This window comes from Oryza glaberrima, chromosome 6, assembly GCF_000147395.1.
Source record: "Oryza glaberrima chromosome 6, OglaRS2, whole genome shotgun sequence".
NCBI lineage: Eukaryota > Viridiplantae > Streptophyta > Magnoliopsida > Poales > Poaceae > Oryza > Oryza glaberrima.
Window position 1 is genome coordinate 8,137,067 of NC_068331.1, and position 12,511 is coordinate 8,149,577.

The 12,511-nt window shown below is 40.6% G+C and overlaps 1 protein-coding gene across 2 annotated transcripts; it reads left to right on the plus strand.

Annotated features, from left to right (window-relative positions):
- The first annotated feature begins 6,129 nt into the window (after positions 1–6,129).
- Positions 6,130–9,684, plus strand: LOC127777971 (exocyst complex component EXO70A1-like). Of its 2 annotated transcripts, XM_052304591.1 has the most exons (3): positions 6,130–6,500; positions 7,907–9,368; positions 9,444–9,684. In XM_052304591.1, exons 1-3 carry the CDS (start codon positions 6,258–6,260, stop codon positions 9,446–9,448), a joined length of 1,710 nt encoding a protein of 569 aa, XP_052160551.1. In that variant the 5' UTR covers positions 6,130–6,257; the 3' UTR covers positions 9,449–9,684. The 2 variants fall into 2 exon arrangements, with proteins under 2 accessions (XP_052160551.1, XP_052160550.1); XM_052304590.1 differs by having other exon boundaries at positions 6,131–6,500; positions 7,907–9,684.
- The last annotated feature ends 2,827 nt before the right edge of the window (positions 9,685–12,511 follow it).

Sequence of the window (12,511 nt, forward strand, 5' to 3'; positions counted from 1 at the left end):
CCAAGTAAAATTAGAGAAGCAAATATAGATGGTTGGGTTCAAATATATATAATTTTATTTTTTTTCTTAAATTTCGTTCTTATCTACTCAGTAGTACATATGATGCTTATTTCCAAGACTTGACATATGATGGGCATGCCGAGCTAAGTACATATGCATATGGTATCTTATATTTGGAACACTAACAGCTGATTTTTATCATTACTGGTTCTAGGTCAACCATAAGTAAATGAAAGGGGATGGCGGGTGGGTGGTTTGATAGGAGCGATAGTAAGAATTTGTTGATCTTATGTCCATCATTAAGAATTAAAGGAATGCTTTGTTTAGTGCCTAAATGAATCCTGTCTAACTTTGGTAATGCTAAGATTTTGTCATTGTTAATATTTTTTAAAAAAAACACAGACGCTCATAACACGCGCACACACTCATACCCTATCGCTATGAGAACCTTCAAAAGGCTAGACCAGCATATCTTAAGAATGATGAAGTCACCACAAGTGTCTCGTTGATGACGGGTATGTTATGTACCGTTGAAAGAATAATTAGCCATAGATACAAGCATGCATCTTTAAGTTTAGGACTTAAAACTAAGTGAGCTGATTCTATCATAAGGAACCTAATTAGTTGAGGTATGCTCACTTCGCTGTCATTGTCAATATTTGGAAATGTAGAGCTCCTGTGAAGTATGTTTGGTTTGTTGTCTTTATCATGTTCTTCAGCAAACTAAATGTACTCTAGCCATTGTTATCCTATTTTTTTTTATTTTGAAAGCTTCCACTCTTAAAAACTTTATTAAAATTTAGTAAGACTTCAAACCAAGCATGCCCCAATACTATCAAAGTTTGGTAATACGAAAGGTACCAAAATTTTATTATCAGTTTCAATATGATTGATTTAGGCAACAAACCAAATATGACTCAAATTTTGATAGTGAGAGGATACTAAGGCTTTTGTTTGGATTGTTGTGTAATATTAGCCACCAAAATTTAGTACTCCTAGCTAGTAGGGTTTGTCTTGGCAACAAAACAAATCAACACACACTACACACCCATACTTTCATCATTTATATACGACTGTGACACCTGAGGAAAGTTTGTGAATTATTGCATGTCAGATTTGTAGCGATGCATCGGTGACTACTGTGACCGGTGAGATTGATGGAACCAGAGAGTATATAATACACTACACTAGCTAGCACCATCCCCTTCAAAATCGTGAGAAGTGTAGTGAACCGCAAGACGCCATCAAAAGTGACCCAACTCAAGTGGGCAACAGCTAGATTGTGGAGCCAGACATGCCACACATTGCACTTGCAAAACACACACCTCTGTATCAAAGCAGTCATCATCTGCCCCATCACCAATGCTAACTATTATCTCCATATAAAAAAAAAGTTTTAGGGTCAAACACAGATATTAAGAAAGTTGATGAAATTAAATAGATAAGGTTATAATTGGTTGAGAAAAAAAAATAGACAATGAATTTAAATAGTGGAAAGTTGTGATTCTTTGAGAAAAAAATATATGTTTGTTATATTTTTAGTATAAATTCTGAAGGATAAAAATTACTATATGACCTGAACGGCCACGTCCTCGTCGTCCTGAGCTAATAAAACCGAAAAGCAAGACACATAACTGATCACGACACGCTGATGTGCCGCGATTAGCGAGTGGCTGTCACGTATCCGGAGATGAGATAATCAACACGGTGGATTGATTAGCTGATTACAACTGTACGGTCCACCCGGCCGGCGATCGTGCCGTCGGTAGTGACCCGAATTAAACGGACGGCGATGCAGCACCGGCGCGCGCGTGCTCTAATTTTTTTTTGCACTGCCGGTCAACGGTCAGCGCTTTGCCGATTGATTAATTGACTGGTCCAACTGCCAGTAAGTATACTCGTGGTAGTAAGCTTTTGCTCAGCTGGGAGCTTTAGCTGGACTTAACTGTAACCATAAACCAACTAGTCGTTGTTGTGGTCAGGCTCGGAGTTGAATAGAGAAGAACTGATGATGAGCTGGATTAGTCAGCATGGTGATCTCCATCACCTGTGTACGTGCTGGATAGTGGATTAGTTGGCCATGTTCTTGTCTCCTTTTGGATTTCGGATTTTCATTTGTATGTTTTTTAAGCTTCTAAACAATGTGTTGTAAGAAAAATTTAAATAATTCTTTTTAGTAATTTTTTAAAACAATCTTTTCACTCTATAGGTGTTAATTTATTCGTTTATACCCTAAAACTGTTATCAAAAATAAGATTATCCATCAAACCATCAATTTCAGCTATCTCAAACGGGTCTCAAACGGGTCATGTATCATAGTGATAACTAGAAGTCACGTTGTTTCCCCATTTGCTGATTATAAGCCATACTCCATTCATCCCAAAAAATAAGAGATTTTGGATGGATGTAACAAATCCTAATACTATAAATTTGAACATTTCATATTTAAATTGATAGTACTAGGATAACACTTACTAGTGATAAAATGTAATTTATGGTTATAACTTTTATATATGTATTATTAGTGATGTAAAAAATAATACTGAAGAGTAACCTACGATAAAAAAATCAAAATCAACTTAAAAATAAAATTAAGTCTTAAAATTTAAAATTTGCCAGTAGCTGATAAGTTGAAGAGCGAGTTGTTAATTGAGTATAACCTCCTTTTTTTTTAATCCGAACTGAGTATGACCTTATAAGAAAACAAAGTGACTAGCAATTCTGTGATAATCAGCAGCATAAGAAGCAAACAAAGCCATTAAGAAATGTAGATCAACCAAGTGCATTCTTATCCGCAAAATAATACATTTCCATATCAATACATACTTCATCTTGGGGAATCGAACTGAGAAAATGTCGAGTTCTAATAAACAAGCCCAACTACTCGAATTTTATTGCCCATATAAAGGCCCAGTAGCATAAGTGGTCGGGCCGACCTCTTGCAGGCTTTAGGCCCACTACAATTACTAACTAATTTCTCTGTTTCAAAATATAAAAACTCCTTATTTTTTGATAATGGAATGAGACATTCCGGGCTTTGCTTACCATTTCAAATTTGCACTAAAATATAATCATTTAAAAATTACTACTTCGACAACTACCTGTTATTCAAGTTTCTTTACATTTCGAACCATGTCTTAATATTATACTCTTAACCTTAATCTCTAAAAAAAATCTAAAAATATTTATATTTTAAAATAAAAGTAGTAGTTAGTTCCACGGTACAGTGCCGTACGGTGGGCGACTAGCCAGTGGTTAATACTCAGTGGCTTTGTTCGGATGGTCTAGCTACAGCAGCAAGCAACAGCTTCATGCAGCCATGTGTTTGTACAGCCAAACGCCTACATTGTGCAGCACGGCTTAAAACGCTGCAGCAAAGGCCTACCGAACAGGCACAGTGTATTCCAAAATACAGCAGATGAAATTACCTAGTTATGATTTATAATACAAGGTGTGCATGCAAGCACTCAATTAAAAACTACATTTTTCCCCTAATTTTGTTTTTTTAATCCTCCATCCTCTATATCTCATGCATTGTATTTATTGAGTTGCTCCATACAAGGAGGCAATAATAATTCTTTATTTGTCTTTACATTTACGATGGTTTGGTCTTATATTTAGGGATGGGAGTAATCGAAAAGGCTTAGTCCTACTTAGAGCGGGTACAATAGACCAACATGTCCTGGCGATAACAGTACCACGTCAACTGTGTTGCTACGCTGGAGGAGAGAGAGAAGAAGAGAGAGTGTGAGCGAGCGACAATTCTATCGCCAGCTCTAGCACTAGTCTCGAGGTGAAAAGCTTAGCAAGGACAGAGAAAATGAGTTATATATGCAAAACTGCACATAGCACAGCGGACAGCGGACATACTCCCTCCGTCCCATAAAAAGCAAACATAGGATGTGATGTGATTTTTTATAGTACAATGAATCTGGACATACATTTGGCTAGATTCATTATACTAGAAAACGTCAAATCCCATCCTAGGTTGGGATTTTATGGGACGGAGAGAGTAAGCTATGGATTAACGATGCATCACCTCTAGAGCCTACTTATTGTATGGGTTAGCTTTTAAATCAACTCTAGATGACCTGGAAACAATTGGAGTTTGCGACGGGCGATATTAAACTTGCTCTTATGAAACTTTGACCACAACCTGTTCACCTAGGTTTAAAATCTAAATTTGACACGGATGTTCACATTTACATTATCATGAATAGTAAGATATATGTGATAACTTTGTAAATCTTGGTTCAGCATCCAAATCACATAGGTAGTGTATTTCGTGTGTGCATTTATAAAGGGTGATTCTCCGTGCAGGTATGAGCGAGTGCGTTTCAAAAAAAAAAGAAATATTTTTTATATGTTTATGTAAAGTGAAATCTTTGAGAAAATACATCGAAGTACCTAAACTCTACACTGAAAATTTTTTTGGTACGTCTAGATATTTAATACATGGAGGTATTAAATTATATTATAGGAAATATGATACATACCGATACCTTAAAATTATCCAATTGTAAAACAAATAATACGTTCGTTGCTAGGTGATTGGGAGAGAAAGCACCTCGTTTTCTGCGCGCACACTTCGCAAAATACTAAATGGTGCATTTGTTGGAAAAAAATTTATAGGAAAGTTGTTTTAAAAAATTATATTAATCTATTTTTAAAAATTAAAATAGTCAATCCTCAATTAATCATGCGCTAATGGCTCACCTCGGGTTTGCGGTGTCCTTCTGTTCGGTACCCTCTTTTCCGGGTCCTCTCCTTTGTTTTCCACACGCACGCTTTTCAAACTGCTAAATGATACGTTTTTTTTTAATAAAGTTTCTATACGAAAGTTGTTTAAAAAATCAAATTAATCCATTTTTTTAAAAAAATAGCTAACACTTAATTAATCACGCGTTAATGGACCGCTCCGTTTTCCGTGCTTTAGTGTTCCGGTTGGGAACTGGAAATAGCGAACACAACAGTCACCTTCACTGGTAGAGAAGTGGTTTTTACTCCCGGTTCATAACCCCCTGTAGTCCCGGTTTTCCATCCGGGACTAAATATCGCTATCGATCTTTAGTCCCATGTGAATTAACTGGGAGTAAAAATCTATTTTTAGTACCGGTTGGTGTTACCAACTGGAGTCTTTGTTGTTACCAACCGGGACGAAAGATAAAGTCAGGCTAGATCCGGTTGCTCCTTTATTCTTTTCTTTTCTTCATTTCGTCGTTTTTAATATATTGATTTCTCTCCATCCCGCCCCCAAAATCCCAAATCAATCATCCCCGAATTGTAAAATCTCAAATCGATTATCACCTCTAAATCCTCAAATCGATCATCTCCAAACACATCACAACTTCTACAAAATTCATCACCAATACATTACATATTCACATCACACACAAATCAAATACATCTCAATCCGAATCACAAATCCTAAAAAAAAAAAACCTAAATCGGTGCCTACGCCCGCTCCCGCGCCGCCCGCTGCCATGTCCCCACGAGGCCGCCCAGCCCTCCACGAGGCGGCCCGACACGCCGCCACGCTGGCCATCCGGCCCTCCGCGCCCGGCCACCGCGAGCGCCGCTGCAGATGGGGAGGAGGGGGGAGGGAGAGGAGGAGAGGAAGAGAGGAGTTAAAGGACAGGAGAGGGAGAGGAGAAGGAGAGGAAGAGAGGAGTTAAAGGAGAGGAGAGGGAGAGGAGAAGGAGAGGAAGAGATAGGGTGTGAGGAGAGGAGGAGAGGAGGAGGAGGAGATATGTGTCCGTATATGTCGATCTTATTTTCTGGTTGGTATTACCAACCGAAACTACAAATAGATCGTTAGTCCCGGTTGTTAACACCAGTAAAGCTTATGTTGATCTTTTTTTCTCGGTTGGTAACACCAACTGGGACTATCGGGACTAAAAATTCAAAAAGTACCCCTAAGCTTTTAAACCGTGACTAAAGATGTTTTTAGTCCTGGTTTTAATACAACTGGAACTACTGTGAAATCTGGTTGACCGACCGGGACTAAAGATGTTTTTAGTACCGATTTTTAGTACAACTGGAATTACTGTGAAATCTGATCGACGGATTAAAGATGGGTTTCTCCATTCGTGCTCTTTTCCTAAGAGTACACGGGGTTGCAGAAAGAAACAAACAACGGAGGAAGCTGCTTGGACACCTGCAGTGTTTGCACTTTGCAGTGGGCGAAACGCGCTATATCGTGGAGTGGACTCGAAGTTGAGCGGACTTGCAATCGTGCAGAGCTGAAGCGGTGGGGAATGGCGGTGCAGTCCGCGGCAATCGGCAACCCCGGGATCTCCGACGACTCCGCCGCCGAGCCCGGCCGCCGGATGCTGGAAGCTGCCGAGAAAGCCGTAAACAGGTGGGTATCCCGGGAGGCGGCCGCCGATGGCGGCTACGGCGTCTCCGATTTCCCCGCGCTCGCGGCGGCGGTCAAGGATCTCATCTCCCTCGGCTCACACGGCGGCGCCTACAGCCAACGCGCTAAGCTTGCCTTGGAGGTAACCTGTATGTTCAGAAAATCTGTACCTTCATTTACGCAAGGTAATCTGCATACTATTGTGTGTACACTGTACATGTTTTCATTGGGGAAAGTTTTGGATTTGTTTGATCTAGCAGTAGAAGAATGGTCAGTATCCTATTAGCAGAAGTTAGAAAGGTTGGGTATAAATTCAAATAGTAATTATGAGACCAGTGAAGTACTGTATAAAATACTCAGATTTATGACTATGAGACTGCTTTGGTCGAATTGCAGATTATAATCTAGAATTGATTTTTAAATGTTTAGAATTCAAATTTGTAGTAATTTTAGGGGTTTTTTTTTCACTATTTCCAGTGCATCTAGAACTCATTGCATGTTTTTTTTTTAAAAAAAAAGTAGCTAAAATATATTTAAGATTCAAAAAAACGCTTGCAGCATAGCTTTCCACCTTTCTTCACCGTGTCTATTTATTTGGGTTCAAAGCATTTAACTAATAACTATGCCATAGCTATAATTTTACGCTGAGTCCGCCACTGGTAACCAGGATGTATATTCCCAACTGGAAATGTCGCAGTGCACGTCTGAGATGATGCTTTCAATGTTGAAAGTTTAGAAGTCAGCCGCCGAATGACAAGCTCAAAAGAAATAAGATTCGCACTTACAAAGAAATTAGAGAAAACCCGAAATACCATACTTGTGTAAATGGCAAGTGGTATTTCGGAAAGCTGAGAACGTGTGTCGATCGTATGAGAGCAGTTATTCAAAACTGTGCAGAAGGTTTTATGAACAGAGAGTGGTTGCAGACAAGAGAAAAGCAAATATTCAAAACTGTGCAGAAGGTTTTCATCAAAGGAGCTGCTTGATTAACAATTTTAGAATTCTACGGGATCTTCTTTGTCGTTGTTACACAAATTTATTCAAAAGTGAACTACGTGTATTTCCTGCTTTATTCTCTCTTCGAACAGTGTTCTATGCATTCTGCCGATCTGCAAGGGACTATCTATCCTACTGGCGCCACAATGATAAACCCCTTGGGTTGAAGCCCTCCCTGTTTGAGATCTCATTTTCCTTTCTTCAATCCTTATGGATATTCTTATCGTTGGCAGTATAAGATATTACAATTTGAAAACAAACCATTTTCTTGTTCCTGGTGACTTCTTGAACGAATTTCTGGTCAGTTCAGAAAAAAGACATCTGAAACTTTGTTACGCCCACGGTGCCACCATCTTATGAATGCAAGTATTGCCTACTAGTAGTTACATCTCACTGGAAATACTACACCACCATAGAAGACTACACTAATGCAGTTTAGTATCAAACTTTAGTCCAGTACTAGTACTATGTAGGAAGTATTGAACTGACCATTGTTTTTTTTCTGCTAGTACTTTGTAGGAAGTATTGCACTGACAATTATTTTTTCTGCAGTCTGCAATGGGACACCTTGAGGACGACTTCTGCCAAGTTCTTATTTCAGGCACATACTTTCATCCCCCTGACAACCTCCAAGCATCACTATATGACAGCATTGCCCTGCCTGTCCGATCCTCCTCGTTCTCATCAATAACCAACTTGGAGGCTGCCAGCTTATCCTCATTCACAACAAGCTCTAGTGATGATAGATGGACATACTGTACTGGACACAGCAGAGATTCTTTCTCCCTGGAGAAGGTACACCTGTATCTCATCGACCCTGAAGCTTCAACATTGCTAAAGGAGATCGCTGAGCTCATGATGCTTGCTGGACATGAATCAAACCTTTCTCATGCCTATGGTGAGATCCGTAATAGCACATTGATGCAGTGTCTTTGTCTGTTCGGTGTTCAAATCGATCTTAACAGCTATAATCCAAGAGCTTCTCCTTCTGAAAGTGGGTTCAACATGCTACTAGATCTAGATGGACAAAAGATGGAAATATGGATCCAAGCTCTCAGAGTCATTATTGGCACAGTACTTCCTGAAGAGCGTCAGGCTTGCAAACAGATTTTTGGGTCCGACAGCAAGGTGGAGGAGGACTGCTTTGCCAGAGCCACTACACGTTTTATTCAACAATTATTTGCATTTGGAAGCCTGATAGCCAATGTGAAAGACGAACAGTATGAGAAAGTGCCCCTGCTCGTACAAATGCTTGAGGAATTTCTAAAGCTTAAACCGAGCATAGAAGCCCTCAGGTATGGTCATGCCAAGGACGCAATCAGCCAGGAGGCTGACATGCTTCTTGAAAAGCTCAGGGAAGAAGCAGTTCGCCTACTATTGAAGTTTTCAGAAGCACAGATCAACCATGAGTCCTATGATAATGAAACGATAGTGCTCAACGGCAGCGTCCTATCGTTTCCTCAGTATACCATGGGTGTTATCAAACTTCTTGCTGGTTACAGTGACACGCTCAATATTATTTTACCAGTAGAGGTGGGTGGTGTTGGCACTGTGACTACAAGCCCCTGGAAGAGCTACGTTCTCACTCTGCTCACTCGTCTACAGCTAAATATTGAGGAGAAATCCAAATCTTACAAAGACGAATGCCTGCGGAATGTATTCCTGATGAACAATGCGATGTATGTGCTTGAAAAGGCACGATCTCCGGATCTGAAGATATTGTTAGGAGATAACTGGGTCACTAAACAGCTTGTCCAGGTGGAACAGCATGCAACGGCTTATCTCCGAGCTTCTTGGACTGAACCTCTGTTTCAGTTGAAAGACAAAGGGATCAACTACACAGAGAGAAGTTTGATATTGACAAAAAAATTCAAGAACTTCAATTCAATATTCGGAGAAATAAGCAGGGTCCAGACGACGTGGAAAGTCCCCAACCCTCAGCTTCGACAACACTTGCGCCTTGTTATATTACAGCAGGTTATTCCAGCATATCGGGCATTCGTGGGACGATTTGGTATGCTTTTGAACTCAAAATTCATAAAATACACTCTTGAGGATATAGAGAATAATGTGTTGGACCTATTTGAAGGCTAGGGGTGAGAAGCCAACATGGAAATGTCTAAATAATGGACGTACTAGGACCTCATGTTGTCATGCAGTGAGTTACAAGTATATTGATCAACGGAAGGTAGAATAGATCACATTCAACACGGCAATATGAAAAATACTTTTGAGACTACTTAATGTAATCGTGTACATATCATGTTATATATGAGCCTCTATGACTGGACTACAAATGTTTATCTATGTTATTTATGTTCTTGCCCGTATGTGGGTTTTAAACTTCAGTGTAACAAAGATGTACTAATATTTACACATATTGTTCTCAAAAAAAAAATATTTACACATATTACTGTTCATGCTGATGTTATATCACATGGATGGCTGAGGTGTCAGCTCAATCTCTTTCGGAGTGATATGAGTTCATAGCGTCAGCCAGCCGTTCCACAATGTAGCTTGAAATTGACCATGGGGAACTAAAAATAGCAGAAATTTCTCCTTTGAACGGAAATTGCAGAACTTACATGTACTGTCGTACAAGAACTGTCAAATCTTGTTACCGTAACTACGTCCATTTCGTTGATGTGCCTCGATCGGTCCGTCTCACTGTCTGCTTGGTATCGATCTTATCATGCTATGTGAGAGCGCTTGCAAGTTGCAACCCAGCTGCACATCTTCTCGAGCCTGTATTGGAAGTAAAAAATCAAATCTACATGATTAGATCTTAATATAACGAATCGGTATAGTCTCTTGTTTAGATTTGTTGTACTAGAATGAATCATTCTCTTATTCAGATTCATTATAATAAGATGTATCAAATCACATACTAGATTTGTTTTTATGAGATGGATAAAGTACCCCCTCCGTCCCAAAATAGATGTCTTCCTAGAGTTCAACACCCTCCCCCCCCCCCCCCCTCCCCCAAATTCCCTCATATGATATTATTTCGACCGAATTTTTATAGTTTTTCTTCTTTTTTTTTTGAATTTGATAATATTTTGGTATATTGACACCCTCCTATACAAACGTCAAAAAACAAAAGATTAAACATTGCTTTAGAGTGCTAGTTGTCACATCAATCACTTCTAATTTAAATTTACCTATGTTCTATCCAAATTTATTTTAAATAAGGGGTAATATAGTCTTGTTTTTCCAAACTTAATTTATATTAAATTATCAAGAATGATAAATATTGTGGGACGGTGAGAGTAATAAGTAGTTTCATACAAAAGGGGAGGGGGGTAAACTGTCGCCGGCAATCAGAAAATGAGATCGGCGCTATACAGAAATGAGGCCAGCACTTGTGGATTCACTGGTCAACTACGAGCTTCTGCTCTGGAGCTATAGCTCGTCTTCGTGGTCAGGCTCGGAGTTGAAGAATAATAGATGAGCTGGATTAGCCAGCAAGGTGATCTCCATCACTTTTCGTGCTGGATACTGAAGAGCTGACGATAACATGTCCAGAGATAGTTGGCGAAAAATCAGATGAGAGAGAATTAGTCGCAAGTATCACACATGCTCCCATAATATATTATGGGACGGATGAAATATTAGTATAGTACTACTCCCTAAAAAAAGTGCGTGTCCAAGGATAGATATATATATATATATTTTTTTTTTACAGAGAGAAGAGAGCAATACTAAAACCTATACTAAAACCTATATAGTAGTATTCATTAACTAAGTGAGTGTGACCTAAAATAACAAAGTGACTGCGAAGTGAGTATATCTCATCTAGTTAGGTTTTGTGTGGCTATGTGGTGGAACCAATCCACTTAGGGTCAAGTTCTGATCATAGTTATTAAGACCGGACCGGTGATCGAACCGTTAAAGCACTCGGTTCACTGGTTTGTTGGTTGGACCAGTCAAACCGCCGGTTAAAAGCGGTTCAAATAGACGTGTGTTGTATATGTTTCACAAGTTGTGGCATAGCCTGGTGGTTGAGGCTCTCCGTGGAAACCAGGGTGTTTTGGGTTTGACTCTCAGATTCTGTAGCTTTTTTCCTATTTTCTCTAACTCCACGTGGCGCCCATGTAACCACCCCCGCTTGACGCGTCCCAGCGGTCGAACCACCCCGGTTTTTGTCCGGTTCTGGCAGTAAACCGTCCGGTTCAACTGGTTCTCGCCGGTTTGATTGTGCACCGGTCTTTTAGCTGGGCCGGACCGGCCGGCGCCCTGGTTCCGGTTTTTCCCGGTCGGACCGCCGGTCCGGTCCGGTTCTAATAACTATGGTTCTGATGAGGACATCAACACCATCGATACATCCACGTCCCCACAAGTACAACTTCATGGTCCTATTAGCCGCGCTCGTGCACGTCAACTTAACAATCAGGTGAGTTCCTTCTTGAGTTCATTTTCCTCTTCTTTATACCCCGGAGACACGTGCAGTCTTGTTTTACTCAGGAACGATGGAGAGGATCCGAGGATCCAAAGGGGAGAGGATTTCCGCGGGTTGGATTCGGACTGCAGGACAGCACCAACTTCTGACGGTTGCCACAACTTCATGCGAACTCCGATTTGGACGTGCAAGTACTTCATGGAAAGCTTATCAAGTCTACTTTCAAATTGATCCAGCCACATGTCCATATCTGTTCTAGAGCGGCTGCAATCGTCGTTTTAGTCCCGACTGCTTTCTGTCCATGGTGCTGCGTCACCTCCTTTGGCCCAATGGGCTGTGTATCAAGTTGGGCCCATTAGCGGCGCGTCCTAGGGTTGGAGCACGACCCTGTGGTTGTTCTTCCCCTCTACCGGCTCGCAGCGCGCGTGTTGGCTAAACCGCCCGTCTGCTTGTAATCAGAACCCCACCATATTGTGTTTTTTATTGTAAAAACTTTCATCTTCATCTAGCAATTCAGTGCTTGTTCTACTTGTTCTTGCTTGTTCTTCGATTGCTTGCAGGACGAGTGCCCTCGTGGCCGGGTTGACGCGCACCAGAAGTTCGCGGTGACCATTGGAGACAGTGTATCGGTTGCTAAGGGCAGCGTCTTTGGACGGTTGTAGTCGGGCCGTGAACGTCGTCTTCATCCAATCGACTTATCCCTACCTCTCATCGAAAGATCGGGCCACAAACCCTAGCGGTTCGCATCAAGTTCCAGA